General features: G+C 36.8%; 1 protein-coding gene across 2 annotated transcripts in view; it reads right to left on the bottom strand.

The window, feature by feature from the left end:
• Positions 1-26,801, bottom strand: part of ADK (adenosine kinase) — a 275,192-nt gene that overhangs the window by 234,145 nt on the left and 14,246 nt on the right. For both annotated transcript variants that reach the window (XM_033066656.1, XM_033066657.1), the window contains exons 2-3: positions 25,926-26,000; positions 6,320-6,373 (exon numbers count right to left, since the gene is read on the bottom strand). In XM_033066656.1, the coding sequence (XP_032922547.1) occupies positions 6,320-6,373; positions 25,926-26,000 (129 nt within the window). The remainder of the gene's footprint in view (positions 1-6,319; positions 6,374-25,925; positions 26,001-26,801) is intronic.

The raw sequence follows: 26,801 nt of genomic DNA, 5'->3' as shown, positions 1-26,801 counted from the left end.
ATAAATTGCCAAAGTAAGAAATCGTTATGAGAGATCAATTTAACTCAATAACCAGCACTGTGAGAGTTCCTGTAAGCAATGAAATTTGAGCTGGAATTACCATTTGTAATATTACAAAACATATTTCCTTTGAAGGATCTTTTGATATCTCTTCTGTACCACCTATGATACAGCTGTGGTACTCAAAGCAGATGACACAAGAAAACCTCTACTGAAAGTAAGAGAAGAAAAATTAACATATGAGATTAAGAGCAAAACCACAGAAGAACAGTGAATCTGATCAGCACTAGGAACTCATAAGCAAATAAAGTTTGAATCCTTTAGCAGCTGTTTTTACACCCCGTATGTCACATATGTGACAAAATATTTTGGATTCTCCCCTGCCTTTCATATCTATCCTTCTCTTTCCCCTCCAGCACTCCTCCTTCCCACTGCTATGGAAGTGTTGTATCACACAAACAGCCTCAGATGAGCATCTCAGGCTACAAAACCAAGCTCCTCAGAGGAACATAAGCCTTGTTCTTAACTGCCAGCCACAGCTATTATCAAAAGTTTTCTTTTCTTTTACATCAAATAAGCACTGTGCCATATAAGAATGAATTGACACTGATTTCCAGGAGCTGTTTAACAATAGAGACTATTCTAATAGAGGCTTTAAAGCCACATAGCACAAAGTTGGGTTTTAATGCACTATAGACACAAAAGAACACCAAGAGAAGCAGGAGGCTCAATTAAAACACTGTACTAATATATAAGCACAGTTCAAAAATACTGATGCAATCTGCTTACCACTCTGTACAAGTATTGTGTTGATTACTTATTTAACATCTCCAACAGCAGGATGCAAAATGAAATTATACAGTAAAACTAACTTGAAATATTTTATTTTTAATTTAGGCATATGTAAAGACTGCTCCATGAAAGAAGTTAAAAGTATTTCTGCTATGATTTAGAACCTTAATGTTCAGAAATTTTACGCAGGACTGCCTGTTACTGAGAATTTCTATATTTCTATACTACTAATTTTCATTGGTGTTGTAATTCAAAATAATTGCATGAAGGGTGGACGTGCAGAAAAATGAAGAAAAAAATTCAGAGAGAGGAAATCTTTAACAGAAATTCTGTAGCTAACCATAAATCACTCTTTTTGTACATCTGACTCAAGCTTTTATGTGTGTGTGTATATCTCACACTGAAGTGATAAAAGAATTCTACAGAAATAAAACTGCAATTTAAAGTAGTTTCTACAGAGGGAGCCAACAACTCAAGGAACTGGATTAAGAAAACATTCCAGATCAGCACTGAGCTCTTGCCAACCATCAAGTTCATTCCTTACATTTACAAGTTTCTCAAATATCCATAGCACTACATCCAGATTCGCATTCTACAGAATTCCCAAACACCTAATGAAAGTTTAATTAAAGAGGTGCTTAATCACATGTCATGGAACAATCAGAGTCAATATAAACAGAATTTTATTTGCTTTGGGAGAAAGTGGCAATTTAAGAGACTAGTCATTATAAATTACTATTTATTTATTTATTATGAAGACAAGTTTAAGAGTTTTCCTGTGTAAAAATCTAAAAACATTTGATTCTGTAAAAACGAGTATCAATTGCACAGTAGAGATTTTTATTGCAGTTTTCAGACAAAATTCTACACCAGGATACAGGTCAATGAGATACTTAATCTTAAAAAACAAAAGAGAGGAAGAAATCTAAAAGTTGTGTAAAGGTAGGAGCTGGCAAGTTTTTTCATTAATCTGGGCACCTTGCTATAACTGCCACAACAGTTTTCCACATTAATTCATTGCCAAATCATATTTCATAATATATAATAATCCACTCATATGTAATTACAAGTGAGGTATATTATATCAAGTAACCCAACAGCTGTGACAGATTCATATATCACCTCATCCACACAAATCACCTATACTGTCAGCATATGCTGAGAAGGCCAACAAAAGACTTAAAAGCTTCATATTTCTCATATTTTACTCTCTCTTCCCCCTACTTCCACCAATTTTCTACCCTCTTTTTTAGCTTTGAGGGGAAAGAAGATGGATAAAAACCAAAGGTATTTTAGAGAGACTTCAGCCCAACAGGACAAACCCTAAAGCCAACACATAAGGAAGGATTTCTGCAAGTGTTAGCGAAGACAAACCGCCCCCTCTAGTGGCACAGAACACTCGGCTGTTCCCAAAAGCTGCATCCCTTTGGTGACCCACAGTTCATGTCTCTCTCCCTGCAAGCTGAGCTATATCAATGACACACGGTTGCACTCCAGTTGTGTTTGGAGTCGAGTGCCTCAGCTTTTGTACTGAAGTACTGTGATAGACAGTGACTAACACGGGGTAGCCCCCCACCCCCAAACACAATGAAACTGCTCTTCAACATTCCTGTGACATGGTTCTAATCCCTTTGACATCCTCTAGCTCTCTAACATACCTAGACTACTTCTAAATCCCTACTGTAGATTTCTCTACTCTTTCCCAAGCATCGGAGGCCCCCTGCAGTCCCCAAACATCCCTTTTATGACTCCAAGATTGACCCTTCTACTTAAATATATATCATTATTACCTAAGCAAAACCAGAAAATATAGACACACCACCTCCTGCCAGATGTTACAGGTAAATCAAAACTCCATCAGTCACCCAAACAGCTGCCCTCAAATTTAAGAGTCCCTGTCTCCCTTGTTCAGTTTCACTATGAAAAATAGCAAGTACGCAGGTAAGAATGAAATCCCTCTCAGCTATCTTGAAGCAGGGCAACACATCTGCGCTCTCCTTTCTGACCAATACATCAAAAACTGACTGAAGAGAAAGAAAGCTGATATTTATCTTCCTCCTCACTTCAGTGTCTTGATCTCTGGAAAAAGAAAGCTTATAAAATCAGAAACAATGCAGATGCCACATTTCTTACTCTCTCCTTCAACTAACTTTCAAAAGTGCCCCATCACAGCCAAAACTGCCTAAACAAAACAGTTTATAAAACTGTTCAACGAGCAGTCAGTCAAAGCAGCACTAAAACAAGTGTTCTGAAGCGTTGCTTACAGTTTCAGTGGTACTACTGAATTCCAAATAATGTTTTTAAAACTCACAATGACTATATTTTAGTTGCATATATTCATACAAGCTAGTCACACTACCAAAATTTGGCCAACAGCCCCTAATTTAATAAAAGAAAATAATAGTAAGAAATCCCAACTCCTCTGTCAACACTTAATCTACACAGTGAAGATGGACTGTCTTAAAGTATTCCTGCAAAAATATCAAGACAACATGGATCACAAACCATCACTTGCTGCACCTAGCCTGAATTTATTCTCCTAAAAAGCTTTTGATAAGGAACCATAATTTAAAAAAAATTAAAATCAGCCTAGGCAACAGCATACACAAGTCTATACTTGGCTAATATGACCTTCAGTTAAAGCCATTCAGTCCAATTCTGAGAATTAAAAATAGAAACAACTCTTGTAACAGGACCATACAATGGGTCAAAAGAAATATTTCTGTTTGTCTCAGAGTTTATATTTTTTTGTTGTTCTCAGGAGGAGAAAAAAATATATGCAGCATTAAGGTTACACCAACCTTATTACATCTGAGTTTCCTTAGCAGCCCTGCAGGACTCAGAGTTGAGGGGGGTTAGTTGGGTTAGGGAAGGTGGGAAGCATCTGCAGGACATCCCTTGAGCCACAAACACATACTTCCCTTGTAAAACACCAATGCTAACTGAAGGTACCACCATTCCCCCACCTTTGTTTTTCCCACTGCAGAACAGCAAACTGAAGACAAGTGTGTTGTTCATATGATTCCCTACAACATGGGCATGCTTGGCTTGATAACCACTGTTGATGGCTCTAACTAATCTGCTGATTTTACATGAAAACAGGTTGAGTCATAGGACAGTACCCTCCACCCTTCAGGAGGTACATTCAGAAGCTGATTGGGGTGGGGAAGGAGTAGGTATTTCCAGCTAAATTCTGAAAAGAATGCATATATGCACAAACTTAACAGCTTTAGTGCTAATAAATTCCAGTTAGACAAAAGAAGAGTACACAAAATGAAAAGAAAAATTCAGAAGGCAGCTACAGTTGAAATTTAAAGCAGGAAAAAAAGGTGATCTTTCATACCTTAGCGCTTAAAATAGAAGTTAAGGACGATGCCATGTCTGTAAACCAATGCCAGTTTAGTGGCTGTGCTTATCTCTCTAGCTAACTAAGACTCAAGGACTAAAGGATTAAACCAAGTCAGGGTAGCAGGTTCAGTTACCTTTGGAGATAAGGAATTCATTACTCCACAAAATTTATGTTTTTATGAACAGTTATACAGAAGTATTTCTGAGAAACTGAAGGACATGTGACAGTCAGAGAAATCACCATGATAAATTTTAGATGAAGAATGCCAAAAGAAGTCTTCTTTACTACTAGGGAAGACAATATAAAAGCTGCTGGCATTTCAAAGACTGAAAGATAAATTATTTCAGCTAGGAGGATTTTGGCACTGAACAGTAATATGTAGAAACTAACTTTGTATTTGACTTAAAATGTTAGAACAGGGTCAGGTGAATACCTTAATTATAAGGGCACTGAACCTAAGAACAAGTTTGTATCAGCAACAATTACCCTACAGTTAAGTTGTCGTGCATGTTTCCTAAAACTGGCATTTCTTTTAAATATGAAAGTCTAATTAAACGTCAGAAAAGGTTAATTCATCATCTAATAACTCATCCATAAGTTAAATCAGAGAATTTAGCTTGAAGGACTGAAAGTGCTGCGAAGTTCAACAATGTGCAATCTGTTGTGTTCACATGGTCCAAGGAGAGGAGTACACAGCATTAGATAAGTTCCAAAGGTCTCTCCTGAAAACAACGTGACAGTGACCTACAGGAGTTTTCCCCTGGTCAAGTATCCAGTGACATTCAAGATGACAAGATGAGTGGCAAAAGCATGTTCAACCTCTTTCATTATACCGAACAACATATAAATCATCTCAGGAGCTACTGCAGTGTGTACAACGAAACACCAAAGAAAGGTTTCTGTTGCAGCTGATCCACGTAAATCTTGACTTTTACTGAATTTTCTGTATTAAACAAAATATAATCAAGAACTACTTTAATAAAATTAGTTCAATCCTCCATTTAAGAAGTGACTATGCTGTAAACATATCAATAACAAACATGCAATTAACTGACATACAATGTACCTAAAATAAAAAGCTGAAAGATAACTTTACTTCTAACATCAAAAGGTTCAGTTTAATCAGTATCTATTGAACAAATAAAGCTTGTGTACACAGTACAACTTGTACTGTCCAAAATACAGCCCTGCATGTGATTTACCTTGTGTTTAACCCCTCTGCATGCCAGTACTTTTAACACTTCTAGCTCATAGCATCCAAAATGGGTTAATGGGTTAATCATAGCTATGCTGCCCATCAGTGTTCTATGATTAGAGAGTGTGCTGTGCATAAAACCAATCTTATCTACTCTTCAAAGGCAACGGCTGTTGCCTGTCTTTTGCCTGGAGCTCATTAAACAGTTTTAATGTCACAGGTACATTAGTAACTGTAGTAATCTAAACTAAATGTCTTTTTCCATCCTCTGAAAGAACATGGGACATTTGGTTAGTAATTCAATCACTAAAACTAAGGCTTTTGGAAAAAATTCTTTTCTCCCATAGGAATTAAATCCTTGTTATAAATTTCTACTGCTTGAAATCTAAAAACAAACTTTTAACATGTGACAACTTGACAGCTATAGATACGAATTTCATCTGAAACAGGTACACTACCATACAAGAGGATAAACTGCCTAAGTCTCCTGGGTATATAATGAAATAATGCAAAATAACACTAATGTAATAATGGAAACAGTAATGTGCAAGAGCCTAAAGCGTAAAATAATAAGGAAAAAATAAGGGGTGTTCTTTTTATAGCTAAGCATGCAGATGAACACAAAATGGACCAAATTCCCCACTATCTCTACCCTGAAAACAAGAAATATAAAAGTCAACCTACAAATATGTATCTAATTTAGAAATTAACATAGTCATTTAGGATGATCATTTAAATGGGGTATTTAAATTGCATTAGAACCAACTGCAGCTAATAAAATAATTGTTTTAAGAAAATAATGTAAAAGATTTTTAAATCTCTTTTTGCAACAATTTGTCTCCAGACAAACTTTGCAATTTACAGGAGACAATACTAAAGAGCAAAAGCTAACATTTTTACTTGAGGTATTTAACAATAAGACATGTATATACATTAAAAAGTACATAGGTAACATGCATGTATATCACCACAAAAAAGCTTACAGTTCTTTGTGCTTCTCCTCTGCCAAGATTTGGTCATTTGGCTTCAGCCCATACCTTGGGGGAAAAAAAGAAAGAAAAAACAGAAAGGAGTTACTCATGTGAGAATATGGCCATAAAATGTAGTTTCATAATTTCAAATTATTAAACTATGCATTTGTCAATTCAGATACCTCAAGTACCGCAAAGACAGTCACAAAACTTTCTAAAAACTTATTACATGTTCATAAAAGTAAATTTAACATCACACACAAAACTTTGCTTTATATCATGGCTTCAAAGTCTAGTGGATACTTCGGCTATCTACCAAAAATCACTGTATTTCATACCATGAACCATAAATTGATCTTATAATTTGAATCTGAGAAAACACAAAAGGGAGGATTACAGACAACAGAAACACTAAATGTGGTTGTAATGTTTCTTCCTGTATTAAATAAACTATTAAAATAAATACCAAAATAATTTGTAGAGAAAAATACCCTTTAACCACAAGCTATATAGGAAAACTTCTGCAATCCATACAAGCGACTTCTGATAAAAGTGAGCACTTGAGAGAAAGAAACTTTCTTTGCTACCTTAACCTAACAGTTGATTTAACAGAATAGGTTGCCAACACTGCCTGATCAGAGGGAAACAAGAATGCAGCCACTGCCAGGGCAGCCTTCTGCCAGCCATGCTGCAGCCTGCACTGTCACTCACTGTGGAAAACCTTTAAGGAGTGACCTCACTTTTGTTCTGCCTCAGAGCAAAATCTTCTGTCATCTCAAAATAAATTGCTACAGTATTCTGTGTAGTTTGGATTTTTTCTCTTGGATTTGGTAGGTTTTTTGGTGGATTGGTTTGTAAGAGAGTCACTCATCATGGAAGCAGCTAGAAGTGTCCATTGGACAGCTCCGCAAACAGCTATCTGCTCACACTGCAGAAGGTTCCCACTGTCTCTCTGTGCTCTGTTGTTCCTTGCTCTAGACAACTGCAGAACCATAAGTTAATCCTGCAAAGGAAAGATTCTGGTAACAAACAGCTATACTCACGCTATCTTGCAAAACAATTTCTGTTTATAACAAATAGGCATATTCTCAATTATTATGGCACTTTCTGATGATACTCTCTGAAACTTGTATTTTCAGCATCCATTTAAAATGCTGATGCTGGACACATTCTGAAGCTCACTAGTGCTCGCTGCATGCAGACATACAAGACACTGACTGACTAATTTTTATTGTTTACAAACACAGAGACTGCCCCAGGTTATTTGCTGCAGTATCATACGGACTGGAATCCATTTATCCATTTTGCTGCTAAATCCTTGGTGTAGACACTCCCAGTCAGGATACAGTGAGGTTCATCCATGTTCTCCTCCCAAGTGCAGGGCTCGTGTTTGACTCAGAGTAAGCAGGGTTTTCTGTACAGAATCAGGTCACTTGTTTTAATTGCCCAATCTTCTTCATACTTTACCATCCTGTCAGTCTCTAAGACACCAATTTTTACTGTTACAATCTTACATTTACTTCCAACAATGTTTTCTGTAATCAACAGCATCAGGTTCTTTTTCTTATATGGAAAAGGGTCTAGCCCAATACCAGTCTCTCCATAATGCTGCTACCTTTCCCCAATATCTCCATTTATGATGTCTTAATAAGCATTTCATTGATAGCAAATACTCATGTATCAGAGAAAATGCAAGGAGTTTCCAGGAAATTCTAAAAGGAACATCTTTCAGAAGTGAAAGGACACTATCTCTTCTTAAAAAACTTGCAATCTGACTTAAAATAACATCAGGCTTTTGTCCAAAGCATTTATCTGTCATAGGCAAATACACTAATATGCAATCCATTTTGCAAATGGAGATAATTTTGCCCATTAGCAAATATACCCACAGAAAGTCACAGACATTCTTCACTAAAAATTAAGCTGTGTGCTTTTCCTCTTCCAGTAGTCAGACTACTTCAGCTTCAACTGAATAGAACAGAAATAAAATCTATCTTTGAGTTTTTCAAAGCTTCCAGAATCCTTGTTACTACACTTGGGAAAAACCCAAACAAACCCTGTCACTACTTAACTTAATAAGTCAGCTACTACAGAAATCATGTAACATAAGGGGAATGCTGCTCAACAGATGTGTGATTTTGGGTTATGTTGCAGACATACCACAGAGGGGCTGGGAGGGACACAGTTGCTACCCCTAAGGTTTGAAGAATGGTTCCTTTGGTGAACCTTAGCTTACACAGTATTTTTCACCACCACCATCTTTACTATGAAAACGTTTTTTTAAAAATCTTTTTCCTTGATTCCGACATTGCTTTGATAGCAAGTTGTCAAAGAAATCTTCCCACAAAGGGGGACATGCTTGTAGAGTTCAAACTTCTATCAGTAATTTGTGCATTAAGATATATATCATATTTCATACACAGCTCCTGAACTATTTAATAAATTTAAATGTGGAACTAGCACAGTAAGCAGCTTACATAATATTTTCCCAACATTTCTTACTTCATAGACAAGATTGATAAGCACCAGTTGGGTCTTCCCAACTGATGAAAGTTAGATTTGTCAGAATTTCTTTAGAAAACATTTAGGAGTAACAATACTAACAATAGCTAACAATACTAACAATACTAAGTGCAAAATTGAAGCTAGATAAGCAGTCAAAAAATTTAAAATAGGACATTTAAACCATCTAAGTAACCAAAACAACAAATTGTGTACGTATTGCAGATTTAATTGCCCAATATTAAACTAGTGAGTAGAAGAAAAGGATATATGCTATGGAAGTAAGCAAAGGAGTGATCACAACTTCATTTTTTCTACTCTGAAATTCAAAGTCCAACACATCCTAGAACACAAAATAATTATTATTTGTCTCAACTATCCAGCTATAAACTGTGATAGTTTCAAAATGTTAATACTCTATTCAGTACTGCTTGAGGTCTTACTTCAAAAAAAGGGGGCTTCAGAGTAAAAACTTGCAAAAAGGTCTACAACCTGACTGTAGGTAAGTGTCAAAACACACAGTACCTTTCAAAATTATACATTTAAGCTTTGGATTTGTCCTTCACAAACACTTCATCTATTGCAAGAGCAGTCAGTGTTCCAGACACCCCCCTGAGAAGGGCAGCTGTCCATGCAGCTGGGCAGCAAAGGGCTGGATTGCAGCAATTACCACAGTGCCCAGTTGCCCGTGTGCACGGAGCTCACAGCTGCACTGCACACCCGGCCTCTGAGCATCACAGCTGATGGCTCCTGACAGCCACACACCTCACTGCACCCTGGGCAAAACTTCCAGGTTTGACAGCAGCTTCTTCCCCAAACTCAGCTCCTCATGAAGTTTCTTCAGCCATAACAGCTTGGTTTAACCTCTAGATGTCATGGTACCATGGTTATTCCAACATAGTCAATTCTAACCAAAGCTTAAGTGTCCCAACTCCTGATTGGTGTTAACTAAATTATAATTCCATCATCCATCTCTAACGGCAGTTTAAATTGTAAGTTTCACAGTGCCATACATTACCTTTTTGTGTCAAGATAATCCTTTTAGACAGTATTCTTTCTGACCTTACAAAAAGACATGTTTACACATTGAACTTACAGGACAAATAAGCAATCTCATGTGCCTGGTTTGTACTTCATCAAGAAACATAGGTGCAACTAATTACAAATTTGCAACTATAGAAATCTCAAATATTTTTCCTCTCCACAAGCCTGGAAATAAAGCAACAGACACAGATTAAAACATTATTGCAGGCATTCTGAGGACATGGTATTGGGGAATCAGATGGTGTTGAGGAAATGTACTCTAAGTATATCTAAATATACTCAATGAAAAAAATGCCAAGGCCACTTGGAACAGCTAGAACAGCTAGAAGTACAACTCTGACCAATACATTCTATTTGGTTACAGTGGCAAAAAACAGTGGCATATTCTTAGTTTCTTCATGTACATGACTTGCCTAGCATTCAGCTGCAAGTTTATCACCTCATTTTCAATTTCTGCAGAAATGTATCATTTTTATTATATGCCTGTTTTTCATTTTTTAAGCACACCAGAACTTTGAAGTTCAACTTCTGCAATGCACTTTAAAGATAATTCTTAAATAGTAATCCTACAACTCCAAGATTTTTTATTTCCCAGCTCCTAATACAAGACAGAATGAAAATTCAGGTACTTGGACAGCAACGAGCATTTTTACAGTAATATTTTTAATGCAACAAACAGCCATAAGGCACAGTTCCCTTCAGGCAGCATCCAATTTCACAAAGCCTTAACCAAATTAAAAGAAACACAGTCTGCACTAAATATGCACTGCTGATAAACTCCAAACATATCAAGTTCAGATCTACTCTATCGAAAATTTCCTGGCAAGATGGTAAAATTCACCTGTCCAAAAGCCCAAAATGAAACTGCTGATGAGCAAAGAGGTTTAAAAAATAGCAATAGATCTTCACAGCTTGAAAATTAAGTCACCTTTCAAAATTTCTGACTTGAATCCACCAATCTAAGCAAAACCTTCTATAGAAACAATAAGTACAGTAATTTCACGACCATAAGGTGCACCGGACTATAAGGTGCACTTTTTTTTTGCAGCGAGGCTCCATCCCCAGCTCCCTCCGTGCAGTTGCTGGCCGAGGCTCCGCCTCAAGCCGGCAGCCATTGGCCCCGGGGCCCGCCTGTACCCAGCATGGGCGGTGTCACGGGACCCCAGACCCGCCTGTATCCAGTGGGGCCGGGGCATGGCCGCCACCCCTCCGTGCTGCCTCTCCGGGGCCAGGCTATGGCCAAGGCCCCTCCGTGCCGCCTGCACAGGGCTGGGGGGTGCCTCTGGAGGGGCTGTGCCGCCTGCACGGGGCCGGGGGGTGCCTCTGGAGGGGCTGTCCCGCCTGCACGGGGCCAGGGTGTGCCTGTGTAGGGGCCGTCCCGCCTGCACGGGGCCGGGGCGCGCCCGCCGCTGCTCCGCCCCGCCTCCACCTGGCAGCCATGGCCCTACCGGCTCCCCCCGTGGCTCGCAGCTCTCACTTCCAGGTAGGCAAATTTTTTGAACTTTGTCCATCAGATAAGGTGCACCAGACTATAAGGCGCACTTCCGGGTTCCAGGGAAAATTTTAGTCAAAAGAGTGCGCCTTATAGTCATGAAATTACTGTAATAATTGCACAGATATCAAAGTGAAAAATCAGCATACATATATATGTGCTGCTTGGGCCAGAAGAGCCAAGATGAAATGCAGACCACCCACAAGAATGCATGAAAAACTGTGTATGGATGACAGTAATATTCTGATTGCTATTTTCAAGAATACTTGTGAAGAAGAGGAGACTAGAGACAAAAGTATTTTTCTGCATTAACCATCAATGTGAGTAGTCAGCAAAATAAACTATTTCCATTATAAGAAGCTAGGACAATAGAGCATCCCAGGAAGCCCTAAATATATATCTGCACAGACATTCCTCTACTTTGGTTGATGTATAAATAAATACAAACTTCTTGCCTCAGTACATGGCTCTGACTAACCTTGCTCACCTTTAAATGCACTTGGGCTTGCTATTCCATAAGCTTATGGTATTTCACATGCTTTGATGCACTCAGTGCTTTAAGTATTCCCCAGATTGATTAAAAATTCAGTACATGAAAGGGCAGATTTCCAATGTGTTCTTTGAACTTTACAGAAAAGTCATCAAAAAAAAGAACACAGTGTGATTTCTCCATCAGACACCTAACACCCATTGGTTGCATTAACTGGACAAGACAAGTAGATTTTATTTATACTAGGCTATGCTTCATCAATAAAAGAAGAAACCTTTTAAGGCAGAAGCATTTCTTCATAAATTTTCAAAGAAGTCATTAAGGAACCTTATGGATTTCTCTATAGTCTTATTGTATTTCAGATTTATCTGAAGAAGGTTGCATAAGAATGATTCAGCAATTGTGTTACTTCAAATGCCAAGTGATGTTAAGGCTACCTTTACTAGTCTAAAAAAAAAAAAAAAACGGAAACACCACAGTAACACAGTCCTTTTTCTTTTATTTTTTTCTTAATTATTCATCTTGTCAAAACTAGAACAGGCGTCTTTGGGACAGTGTGTTCACATGTCCTTTTTCAGAGTATATTGACTGATTTCTATGCAGTTCTCACATCCCACGAGATCATCCAGGTCAGAAACACAGCCATGTGTGAGCCTGCTGCAACAGTGCATCCTCATGAGCATTTACAGGCCAATGCACACAGCAAGCCCAGCTCACAAAATACTTCCAACACATCAGATTTATGGGGGATGGTACAGAAGGTCAGCCTGTTTCTCAAGTTCCATCTGCAATTTATCAAACAGAATAAGTAATGCTGCTGTAAGTGCTAACTCTATCTCTTCTGACTTGATCTATACACAGATCAAAAAGCAGTAAGGAAACTGCTTTTCCTACAGTAGTAAAATAGCACTTGAAGCATTTCTGTATTTGTGACAGCTGCTTAGAAATTTCATTTAAATCTAATGTAGCCTTACTTTTCCCATTAGCCCAATAATCTTTCCCATGCACACAAATACAGTGTGAGTACCATGGCTTGTATGTGTTTGGATCATTACTTTGAGCTTGCTAAACCAGATTCTAGGGCTGTGAATTTTCTAAATCCAGACGAAAACAAAAAAATCCACAACCCAGACCACACCTGGTATGTAAATATAGTAGCCCAATTCATCATGGACCAGATGAAACCAGTTAAACCAAATTAAAGTTTTCTGTAACTGGCAGATACAAGGACTTTAGTCCAAATATTTAAGACATGTTTTTTCCCTCCATTTAAAAAAAAAAAAAAATACAAACCCAGACAGTAAAGGCCTCTGATTCATATTCTGAAGTCTTGCTGTCTTGCCTGACTTGGACTGGTTTTACTCCACCAGTTTAATACGTTTACTTTTTTTTCCCCCTGTAGATTCCATTGTTGCTTAATCTCCCAGTTTCACCATCTGAAATGCAGCACACTCTCCATTCCCTCAAGGTCTCTCCCTCTCTTTAGCCTCTCTCATACTCTTTAACAGGGCAGTTGGTCCTCCCTATATTTTCACATTCCTTCTTGGCCTCAAGCTGACAGCAAAACTGAGACCTTTTCTACACTAATTCCCGGGTTCAGTGACAGTTCATCATTATTCACTGTTACTTAGGGATGATCTTGTAACAGGTTAGAGCATTTTAGAAAAGTTCTTTACTGAATAGATACTGCTTTGTTGACAAATCTTAAAGTCCAGATTGCCATCTCTGCAAAACTGAAAGAGTAAAGACAGACTGTATTATAGCAATACCACCCCAAAGAAATCCTCTTTCAAAAAAAAAAATTCTAAATTTTGCACTCATACCAAAAAAAAAAGGAAACTGCTTAAAACACCTTTCAGACATTCCTTTGGGAAAATACTAGAACTGTGAGAGAATGCATAAATCAGATTAACTTCAACGTGGATCAGTGCTAGACCCAGCACTATGCCACACATCCATGAGTGACCTGCATTAAGTACAAAAGCTACTGATGAAATCCACAGATGACAGCAGACTGGCATGGGTATGCCATGACAACAGAGCATTCTAGCAGACAGACAAGACTTCAGAAAAAAAGTCAAATAGGTAAATTAAAAACATAAAAATAAGGGTGGGGGTAAAGGCATCCCACAGAGTAGTAACTTAGAGGAGAAAGGAGGTATTATGAACTGCAACTAATTCAATCTGAGCTTCCAACTCATACCAAACATTTAAGACAGCAATGAGCTACTACAACACAGAAATAGGAATGAGTAAACAAACAAAACAAAATTAGCAAAAAGACCCCACAGTGAGCTGTCAGTCTCACTAATTATTTCATTTTCTTCCACTTTCAAACAGAAAAACTTGTAGCCAAAGTGTTGTGTTTCAGAAGAATAAATGTAGGTAGGAGTAAAGCACACACTAGTGGTAGTAGGAAGGAAACTTGAAAAAATAGCATAGATACTTCTATCTTTACCTTCTACAGAATGTAGAAAACAAATGACTTCAGAGAAAATAAAATACTTCATATTTAATAGAAAATAAATTACTTCATAGTTATCAATGATAAAGAATCAAATTTGGTTTGGGAAAGGGCGTGTACATTGACTGGCAGAGAATTATACTGCTTAACTAAACAAAAGCATCTGCTTAGGGAAAAAATAAACTGCAATTCAAACCACGGGTACTGGGATTTCACTTTAAAAAGTTCCAGACTTTAAACCTTGCTATGGGAATAGGTATGTCAGAGCTGAGAGAATGAAGGACCATCTTGGAGAACCCTTGGAGCAAATTTCTAATGTTTTCCTTTTTACTCAGTTCCTGTCCACTATTATGACTGGAGTTTTAATCAGGTTGCAACACTCCCTATACAAACCCCTCCTTTTCAGAAAAAAAGTTGGAATTTCTGAGTGAAAGGGATTCAAAAAAATAACAGCAGATCTTTTTTTAATACATCACTTATTATAATAAAATGGATTATAGATTTAAATGTCAACATTGGATTAGCTTAAAATGACACTACTGAAAACTAAAAGACAAAATACAGTTATTCATGTCATAAATTAAAGCATTTTGTTTCCCCAACTTAATGCATGGATATGATTACTACTTTAAATATAGAAAATACTAAGTACAATTTTTTTAATGTTTTTTTCTTTCATCCTTGATCAATATTTTCCTAGTTGTTTCTGAATTATTCAGTATAATAAGGTAAGGCACCCCACTGATAATATGGTTGGAAATCAGGACTTTAATCAGCTATTAATATTGTAAGACAGATTTAAAAGGCTTTTGAAATTGAAGTCAAAACAATAATAGGTTTAAATGATTAAAAGGGATTAAGAAAGCCAGGAAAGTTCAAAGCCTGTTAATCAGCAGACTGTGAAAAACTATGATCATTTAATAGGGTCAGCCCTATCACTCTGGACTTAAGCATATAGAAGTAGCCTTGTCAAAACAGTTTCCTTAACTACAAACTAGGGAGCTAAAAATTTAAGACAGCTAAACACTTGCTGTATACAGATATAGAAAAATGTTTTTCAGTCATAATTTCTAAAATATCTGACTACAAGTATCATTATAAAAGCTGTACACACGCTATAAATTTTTTTTAATTGGTACTCTGAATTCCAGATTCATTCCACCAGTAGAAATACATTTTGTTTACCTTTAGTAACTTTATCAAGGGATAAAATATTAATTCAATTTGTGCAGAACTATAGATATTCTCCTTACAGACTGAACTCTTAACATACTCCATTACTATCGCTCTTTTGAGACTTGAATATTTAAGTCACTTCTTTAGTTTTCCTAGTTCTTTTTGCATTGTTCCTGTTCTGAAATTATCATCTAACATTTACATACCTATTTTCTTCAACCAGAAATAAACATTCATTTGCAGTTTAATTCATGTTGATTATGAACACAAACCAGTTTCCACAATCATGTGTTAAAGTATTATTTGCATAAAACTTACTGAAAAGCACCAACAAAGTAACATGCACATAATCTAAACTGAAGGGCTCCTTTTCTTTTCCTAGTTACCCATAGTTATTTGCTATTATCACTTTAAAATTTATTGTTCAGACCAAGTTCTACAACGGATCCTGTCCCCACTAGTACTGAAAATCCCAAAATACTTCCCCTGCTCCATGAGGAGCTCTGCTTTGAGAATTTTATGCATACACACACACATATATATATCTAATTCAGAGAAGGCACGGTAGTGTGGTTGTTCATGTGTCCCTCAGATTGACCTTTTTCTTCTAAATGTTGATGATTTCTTCTAAACAAAGACTCGCTGTTTGCCATATCTGAATAGCACTGCCATTACACTTGAAATTACACTTGAAAACAAACTCTTCATCGTCTTTTCAGAGAAGGCAGACTTTTAAAAAGCCATCAGGATGAACTTCAATAGTCTCTACATCTACAATAAATACAGGTTAATACTGAGAACACACTGACAAAGGCACGTTGCTTTTTACACTGCTGCAAACACAAGACCATGCTGGGCTCCATTAACACAAAGTACATTTCATAACCAAATTACAACTCTGTCCCCGTACTAGATCCAAAAAGAATATATGAAAATAGAATCTCTAAAATACAATTATTTTAGTGTCTCAGTACAAAGAAATAAATGCCACATCAATAAAAATCAATTAGGACAGAGCAAATGACATTTATTCGTCAGTGAAGACCTCACAAACCACAAAGTCAGCCCACAATATTACCTCCAAGCAACAAAATCCTCCAAAAGGAAGGAACTGAACGTTCTGAGGCTGTGTTGAATTTTGATTGATGATAAATACTTAACTGTCTTCAAAATGCTAAGAACTGACCTTGTCATCATTCACAGGGAGACATTCACAGAAAAAGACTGGTGTATCATATTTAATAAAATCCACATTTTTCCCATTTAGAAATTACAAGGAAATAAACAGCAAGTCTTACATATCAGTTAAAACCTCTCTTATTCCTTTAAAAAATATAGTTTAAAATGTATTCCATTTGCCTGTTAGACAACTTATCAATGTGTTTCTGCTTGTGACAGGCTAGGCTGAAGTACTAATTTCATATTATTATTGCAGCCTAAATGAGTCTCAGTGCTGTCTAAAAGCTACATCTCTCTCACCATCTGTCTCTGCACCCAAGAGCTTAATACAGGACAGTTCAGCTTACAGAAACTTAAATAATTAATTGTCAGGGAATTCGTGTACCTTAATTTACCTTCTCTACAAATTATTTTTAACACTGTTTAGAGCAAACAGAAAGCTACAGACAAATGTTACAGCTACTGTGAAATTTCAGCAATGCTGAAAGAACATATCCAAGCCATTTAAGTTACCAGCTTTCTAAGAAAAAGAAGCATATGGAAAATGGCAGGAAAAGTTTTTTTTACTGCACTGAAATTTTTGATTTTATCCTGAAAAATGGATGAGCAATACCAAGATGGAAATCCAGGGAAGTGTTCTTGAGAAATTAAGCCCTTGCTCTGCTGCCACTGAGGCATACCCAGAACTGCAATTACTGCTTCTGGGAAGAGCTGTTCCTCCCTTTTGCCTCAAGACATTGCCACTGCTTAGTATGTATTAATTCTTCACCCACAGTGGTACCTGCAACATCAAGTCCAGACATGCAAGGGTCTGGCAGAGGAAAAAGAGACTGACTGAGGTATTTGGACAGTTCCTGTCACTTTAGGCCCAGTTGAGTGTTTTGTCTCAAGACTGGCTGCAGAATTACATACAGAACTTGACATGTCCTGAGGATTCCATTTAGAACTTCACCTGCTGTTAACACTGCCCCATATGACATCACAAGCACATTTCAAAACAGCTTCAATGAAACACACTGTAAGATGATCTGGCAAAAGGGGAGTTATTGCAATCAGATTTGGGGAAAGATCTTCAATCTCTTTTCTACACAGTAGCTATACAAACAAACAGTCAGGAGATGTGAGATTCTGGAACACTTTGTCTCTTTTGCAGGGAAACCAGGGAAATATTAATGGTGGAAATCAGAAGATTTATGTTTGTAACTGTAGTTCTTGACACAGAACAGCTAAGGCATGCTAGCCTGAAGCCATGTAGGACACCAGTCTTAATATTCACAGGTGAGACGGTATGCAGCCTTTACTTGGAATGGTCTGGAAGTGAATTTGGGTATAGTTTCATTTCTAATGGAGAAAGCTGACTGTACACTTCCAGACTATAGTGACAGCCTAATGTTACAGTAATCTTTACTGGCTACCTTCCTACCAGTGGGAAGTTTCTGTTATTTAAAAAGAATAAAACCCAGCCTCAAGACTGAAGAAATAAATAACTTCAATAATACAAGAACTGAAAAAAAATGTTCATGGTATTGTTTATATTTCTGTGACTTCATGCTACTGTTCACTTGTTACAGCTTGTCATGTCTGACAGTCATATGCTCTCCTTCACACTTCGTCCTGTGCACCTCAGATTCTTACACTGAAACTTAAATCACCTTTACTGTCACAAAACAAGGGAAGAAATAAAAGAAAAAAAATTACAGGAACAATCTGCTAAAATAATCACCAAAAATTGTTTAACCACTAGCTCCCTAGTATTCATGTGCCATAAACCCACAAGTTTCAAGTAGAACTAAAAATGAAAATAATCCGTACGCTAACATATTGAAGAAAGGAATCAAAGGTCTGTAAAATTAAAATAATCTGTCCCCAGCTCTGCATTTAATCTGAATTTAAAAGAGAACTACAGGCTTCATAACATCCTGAAGTCTACAACACAACCAGATATCCAGTAAATTGGAATACTGATGATTCTGCCCTGACAAAAATAACGTAAAACACCATTTAAAACACCACAGCTAGTTTACCCCACTACAGCTCTTGGCTAAGGGAAAACAAGAACACCAGTAATTAGGAGGAAGACAGGCTGCCTCCACCCTTTCCCTGTGGCTACAGCAGACACCACAAGGCCAACACTCCAAAAAGGAACAGGACAAGAAGAAGCAAAGCACACAGCAGGCCTGGGCAGAGTTCTGTGCTGAAGAACAGAGGCACAGGATCAGGGATCTTCAGTGGTATAAGCACCTCATACCTTAGGTTACAGATACCTGTAACACTGATGTGGTATCTGCACTTTGTTCAGGAATAGCCTGATGAAATAGCAAGTTACTAAAAAGAAATGTTAACAATTAGTATTTAATTTCAAAAGAAAGGACAAAGTCTCTCTCCTTGATTAATGTAACTTGGGAAGAAAAACTGTTGAGATTGCATATTGCCTGACGTGAATGAAGCAAAACTAATCAAGTAGTAATGAGTAGGATAATTTACTTAAATATCTATTTGTTTTAAACTGAAGTTTTTAGAAAGATAAAGGTATTCCAACCACCTCAAAAAATGTTATCACTAAAAAGCCATCTCTTCTAAAAGATGACAGATAAATTTCATCTAGAGTAAAAAAATCTGAGATTATTTCAAACAATCACTAATTTTTGACTGGGTTTTTCTATTCTTCAAGTCACAAGTGATCAACCAGTTTCACTTTATTATTGTAGTAGGAAAAGCCCTCTAATCTGTAGTATGCTATTGAAAATTTTGGGTTGGACAAGCAGGATGGGAATGGAAAACAATATTAAAATCACATCTTAGGAATCTGTAACTAAAAAGAATGCCTGAAACCGTATCCAGAGCATGAATCATAATTTTTGTTTACTGTATCCTAAATAAAAATCAACCCTGTAATCGTGCAATCTAGAAACTCTAATCTGCAAAGCTTCTCAGTACAAACAGCAAGTAACACTTCCAAAGAGAAAGTTTTACCATTGAGTTTAGGATGGATTCCAGTTCTCTACTGACAAGACCCAGTTTTTTCCATCAAAGATATCTTCAACAAGGGTCTTTTCATTTAATATTATTGCCTAATTAAAACCAGAGACACTTTGTTAATTCATAGACCTCTTTCACTTAAAGCTCCTTGTTTGCATTGAAGAGGCAAATGGAACCCATTATTTCATCATTTGCCTTGTAATGCAAGTCACAAAGTTTTGTTAAACAAATTTTCACTTGTAAGCGAAGTGGAAAACACAGATAAGCTCTGTGTGCGTGTGTATCTGTCATGTGCTTAAGGTTATTCTGAAGAAAACAATTAGTCCATTAACTAGATACATTCTACTGACATGCATAAAATCTGCAAGTCTCCTGAAGAATGGGAAAAATAAAAGAATAATTCATTATTTACAGTTTATTACTAAACAAGTATTTAAGAAAGTGAAAACACATAATAAAGACAAGAGTGGAATATTTCCCATTCATTAACATCTTACATTCTATTTCACAGATAAATATGTAGTTAGAAGCTCCTCTATAAACACTGCTCAAGCTCTATATTTCCTGAAAACATCAAAGCTCTCCATGCAACATTGTCACTCCTTAAAGAGATTTTTCAAACGGTCTTTTCTATATGGAGTGTAACTAAAATCTTTCACTCATTTAAACTACATATTCTACTAAATGCGCTAGGAGAAAGCATTAGGGTTGTAAAAAGCTTCAATTGTGTTATCAGGAATACTACCAAATTTATAGACATATTAGTATGAAGAGGACCTTCTTAAGACAGCTATCATTACTGTAAGTTTTTGCAAGCAAACACTGGAGTTTTTATTATTTACCAGCAGTCAGATGATGCAACTGGGCTCAGCAGTTTCAACAATGTTCCATGTTCAGACCTTGAGATTAATTAAATGGACTTCTACAGATACAACTAAAACCACAAGATAATAATACAGCACTCAGCTGTTCATCTTCTCTGCCAAATGACACAATGCACAGATACTTTCAGGATTAATCTTTCACAAGAATTACTGAAACAATGGACCAGCATACACCCAATTATCTTCTGCAGAGGGAGGGGCAAATTTTCAGGGAGAGGTTTTAAAGTTTTTACTATTACTTTCCATACCTTCATCACTGTACAGACAGTATACACTAAATCCAAAACACACAGCACTGCAACACCTACTAGAAAGAGAATTAACCCTGCCTCAGCCAAAGCCAGGACAACAGGCAACACAATTCCCAGCTCAAAGCAATACAAAACCTCATTTACCTCTCCCCAAGGGCTGATGAAGAACAGAATTTAAGTTAACATTAATGAAATTGAAAAAGCTGCAAGTCTGAAGAGGGGAAGGGGTCCCCACTTAAATCTAGCAGCAAAGCCCATGTTTGCAGCCTGTGCATTCTTAGATACTGCAACCTCCTAGTACAGAATCACCATTTGTCCTCATTTTTCAAGCCCACTCCAGCATTAGTTTTGGGGAAGGGTTTATTTTGCTTTAAAGGCAAGTTTGGTGAACACAGAACCACCTCTGATTGTCTAAAAGCTATTTAGACCCTTGGCCACTTCATGAGAGTTAACTGCATGAATGGTTTTGATTTTTTTTGCTATGCAATGTTACAAAGGCTTCTGTTAGACAGGAGCAAAGGTAACAAACTGAAAATGTTGAGAATAACACAAGCCACAGTTTATACAGACCAATCTAAATTTAACACAAGTAAGCAGAAGTTTTTCGTCATTGTCAACTGAAGCTGCCTTGCAAACTTTTTTTAAATTTATAATCCAAATTGCCACAAGAGTGGAAAAAAGATCAAATATGTACATCTTCTTCACTTTCATCATGGCAAACACTAAAATAGCTTCACACAAGAATGTTTAATTTACTACATGTTAGCACTGTTCTATTACAAAAGTTTGTGCTCAACTAATTCATCAACTTCTGCCAGTACTTTGCAGTGAGGAAAGGTAAAGGATGCTCACACATCTTGGGACCTCCAGGAATGACCCAACCACTTCCAGTGCTACAGTTAAGTCCACAGCACAATACATGAGATCCATACCCACACTTGTGAAATTATGGATCACAATGACAGCACTTCTTCCTCCACTAAGATATTCTATTTTCATATAGCAACCATTATCACCATTCCAAAGACCCCATTCATTCTTCCTTTCCTGTTTCTTCAAACCTGTTTTTTCCAATGAAGAGGAAAAATAATATAAACCCTTTTCTTGACTTACAGATAGTTTGTATTTACGCCAGAGATTGCAGGGAAGAGAACTAAGGAGCAGATGGTAGAGGGCATGACAGTTATAAAAATTCCAGTCTTTACTGAGCATCCTCAATGAACTTGTGCAAAGATTGCCACAGATCCCAATTTTAGGGGGGAAAAGAAAACTAATACTTGTCTGCTTGGACAACCAACAAGTAATCACACAGAAACTTATACTCCTGGACCATGACAGTGATAAAATAGTCAGTCTGCAGGTTATAACTATAATGGAATTTGGCAGCCCAAGTGGTAAACATACCTCAACTGATGAGATCACGGCTCTGGTCAAGAGCCCAGAAATTAGTGAAATACAGCAATATGAAGCTTAAAACTTGCTGTGATAAATAGAACATATATCCTAATTTTCCCCTATATCTCGACTCCTTTTCAAGAAAACAGACTGAAAGATATTTACATGCTTATACAGGTGCTAGTAATTATAGATATTTCCCTTGACTTCCCTCTTCCAGTTAGGTAAGACAGAAGGCTTCATATATTGAGAAGTTTCAGGACTGGTACAATGGTTCTGTCAATGTCGATTTGTTCTGTCAGCACTGATTCTCTTCTCAGCTCATGCAACAAGAGAAGATTTATCCATACCATGAACACACATTTCTCAACCACTAAAGTGCACTTGAGGTGACAAGTAATGCCCAGACCTCTACAGCCTAATAATTAACTATAACTAGGTAAACTAAATTCAGTGTCAAAAACTGAATATTTGCAAAACAGAGTGCTCTAGGGAGAGCAATAAAACACATGCCATCTCCTAACTTTCAACAGCAGAACATTGGAGTATTTACAGGAGTCAGCAGTACAGAGTTTAGTGTCTCAAAATGTCATTGGCATGTTAATCAGAATTTCTTTGCCCATTTTAGCAGAGTTTAATATATGTAGTGTAGATTAAATTATTTTTAAATGCCTGTCGCAGTTAGAAAGTAAAAGAATCATTCCTGTTAAATGTCGTGGGTAGAAGTGACTACACCAAAAGCTTTAATGAATACCTGTTAGGAAAGTTATTTTCACAGATTAGCATAGCTATAGTTAGCAGTTCACCCACAATGCATTAATTCTTCTTCTACTCCTTTCCCTCTCACCCCTAAGAAGCTGCTCTTTGAGCAAGTATCCACATCTTGATCAATTAAACAAAGACACTCTTAGGTAATGGAGTTGATGCAAATGAAAAGGAGACCAAAAAAACCAAAACAAAACCACATTTCTGATATTTCTTTCATGCAGACACTAAAAAAAACCCAAGGACATATGGTAGACTATATTTATTTCAAGACTTCTTTCCAGCTCTGTAAACAGAAACTAAAGTGGTTTGTGGCATCACTGGTTTTCAAGAGTGCCATCAACATCGCTAACACTTTTCCAGATTGTCTCCCTGAAGAGAGGCAAGAAACAGACCCAGCAATCACAACTGAACAGAGGCTAAAGCTTCTCAAGCTCAGGTAATGCCAGACTGCTGATATGGTCTGAAAAGCTCAGATGGGCATAGTGATGTTCTGTTGTGATATAAATTAAAACGGCCTCTCCTAGGAAAGGCTTAAAATCTAGGAAAGGCTTAAAGCCCTCCAAAACTTGTCAAAAGAGCAAAAGACATTGGAGATCAGATTAAACCAAAATCCACTTTGAAAGCAAAATGTCATGGCTGTGCTAACAAGCCATGGCAAAAATACCCACCCAGCTCTTCAACACTGCTCATTTCCTCAAACCAGTATTACATAGCAGCAAACTGTTTAAATCTGCAAGGGGTAGGATTGCATTATATGTTTCTTTTCAGGTTTATTTATAACATGGATTGTTATAAACAACTAAATATTATTAAAAAGACCACTTTTTATACCTCCTTATGCTGTTTCAATTTGCACTTTCCTAACAGAAGTTACAAAAATAACCTGTTTACAGGACTCATTTTAATACTGTAATTTCACTGACAATATACATCAAGTCCTTTATTCTGAACAAAGGCATGTATTCTTCAAACTGAATGTATGAGAGGTGGATAAAGTAACAGAAACACTGTAAAAGTTAAAAGTATAAAATTGTTATGGGGTGTTTACCTAAACTTCTCTTATTTTCCTAAGCTACCTGCTGGCCTGATGGCCCCATTAAACATTGCCATCCAGTAGAAGAGGTAAGAAACAGACTCAAGTTTGCCAAGATGCCAAAAGTTGACACTACATGGCTAGAGATGGGTGCATGTCTTGTTTGACAAGAAAAAAGAGAGACTACAAGGATCAACAATTTCTCTTTCAAATGTTTCACAGTCCTGAAAAGTTATTGCACCTCCCTGCAGCATTTGAATAGATAATTTTATTCCAGTAGTTGTTCTACAGCTACAATTTCTATTTTATCTCCCTTCACAAGCTGAGGAAGCGTGGGATCTGATTCCCATTTCAGGAAGTGTTGCAAAAGGTAGTTGGACCTGGAGTAGAAACACTGTTGAATGGACTTCTCTGCATACACTGTCAAACAGGGAGAGGGATAGCAAATTGGGTGTGGGAGGAGGTAAACAAGCTCCTCAGGTTTGAGGTTATTACCAGAGCTATCCCATTATCAGCAGATTCCCCGTGAAACTGCTGGGAGAAGACTGCTTATGGCTTTCAATAATGCAATACCCCACAAACACAGTTTGGCAGTGAAGAAATGCTCACAGAGTATATGCTGCTCCAGGAGATAATTTAATTTGTCTGTCAGGATTCAAATTTGAGTACATAAGGCTTCTAAATTTTAAATTAAATTAAATTCTGCACAGCACATCACATCCAGTGAAAAGCACAATGCATCCTGAAAAAATTCAGTGCTGCAGTAGAGATCCCATCATCTCTATTATGTCAGCAATTTATAAGGATTAGTAGGGGAATATTGTTGAGCTGGGAGTAGGCCATAAGTTATTTTTAGAGACTGGCTTTCAAGTTATTTCAGTGGAAACATGAGGCAGAGAATTATATGAGAATAATTTACTTTTTTAAATATTCAAGACAAAGACCTGATTTCTAAAGTTCCAGGTGTTTGAATTTGACACAGTCCATTACATTCTTGTCTTTTGTTTCCAGCTTACATGGAGACTTTCACTTAAACAAATCCTAAGATAAAATTCGACTGATGAAATATCAATGATAAATTTTTGCTATTAAAAGCATAGTATTTGTGGCTGAAAATACATACTCAAAAATAAAAAACTCTGTACCTGTTCTTTATTTGGTGATGTGAAACCTAATTTTGATGCAATATTCCCATTAACAAAATAAAGAACAATTAGAGGAAAAAATTATTAACACTAAAAACTAAAGAAAAAATTGCAAGCACTGTGAAAGATCAAATCAACTTACAAAGCAGAGAAAAAAAGGTAACAATAAAAAATGGAGCCAAGCAGAAAGATTTAAAAGAGCAACTGCATTTTACACCTCTGGAAAAGATAGATCTCTAAGCTGATTCAAGAATGAGAAAGCCTAATGCCAATTAAGCAATCCAGCAATATGGTTACATGGGTGGTAGCATAACAAGTAGGCTTAAGCAAGATAACAGACAACCTGATAAGAAGCAGTCCTGTTCCTGACTGATAAACTGGAATATTTTTTTAAAAAGGTATATTTGCACAACTTTTCTTGGTGTGTTACTGAAATGGCCCATCACTGAAGAAGAGTATAGCAACAGTAAATCAAAAGTAGCACATGAAGATTCATGCAAGAGCTACCTAAATCTTGATGAAACTGATAACTCCTTCCAATTAAAAACCAACAAACACAGCATGAGGAGACTAAATAAAATGATAACAAACCATATGAAAACACTGAAGGTTTTCATGTATACCACCACCACCACAGTTTTGTAGAGTAAGAACAATTAAATGACAGATACCATGCTGCCTACTTCCAGCACAAGGCCAGAATCCCAGAGATCATCATAAACACAGCATTACACAGGCAGGTAGCCCTCCAATTATTTATAGGCATCATTCTGGAAATAAAACTGACATTTAAAAAAGAAAGGTATCAATGCTTACTTGTCAAGGAAGTCCTTGTCCACAACTGCACAGATATCAAGCAGAGGATTTCCCATTCCAAACAGGACATTTTCACTGTAAGAGAATCAATTATTTCAAGTTAGCTCTGCACTGGTTTATTGTGTCTAGTATATGTAAAGACATTTTTTCATTAGAGAGGAAAACAAAAAAATACATATTTTGCCCAGCACAGTAAAAACACAGTGACCTGGCATACACAGAGAATCAAATTTGAGTAGAATCCTATAGTGATCTTTGATCAATACACAGACTGCAATAATAAACATGTTATTTTGTTACTATATTGTTAAATTAATATTATTATTCTGTTAATGTTCTGCTAAACTGTCACTTACTCAGATAAAGAATTTAAGCAGCATGCCACATTCTGGAGTTTTAAAGGATGACACTCAAGTGGTAATACCAAATTTTAGACAGGGGGAGCATCACACCAGGGTAATAAGAATTTCACTGAACCCACTCAGTTGTTGAGTACAAACAAATAATTAACAATTTAAGTATGTTCTAATAAACTGCAACAAAGAGACTACAGATTCTACATTGTCAACCATTTTAAACAGTGCAGCTGTCTATTGGTAGGTTGGATGCACTTTTTAAGCAATTTTTCATTGCCATGACTTCCTTCACATAAAAAAAAGATATAAAAAATACTGTAAACTGTATTTTTGAGAAGGATAGCTTTAACTTTTTTTTAGATTAATTCAGAAACCATGTGTTACATTTTCCTGAATAGTATGTACTTGGGTGATAATGCAGTAATACCAAAGGATTAGATACGTGGCCTAGTGTCAAGTAGGAGTGAAGGCAGCTGTTCTCTAAAACTACATCCAAACCCATCACATTCCTTGCCAAACT

Source organism: Catharus ustulatus, chromosome 8 (assembly GCF_009819885.2).
Source record: "Catharus ustulatus isolate bCatUst1 chromosome 8, bCatUst1.pri.v2, whole genome shotgun sequence".
Taxonomy (NCBI): domain Eukaryota; kingdom Metazoa; phylum Chordata; class Aves; order Passeriformes; family Turdidae; genus Catharus; species Catharus ustulatus.
This window is presented reverse-complemented; position numbering and strand designations above follow the sequence as displayed.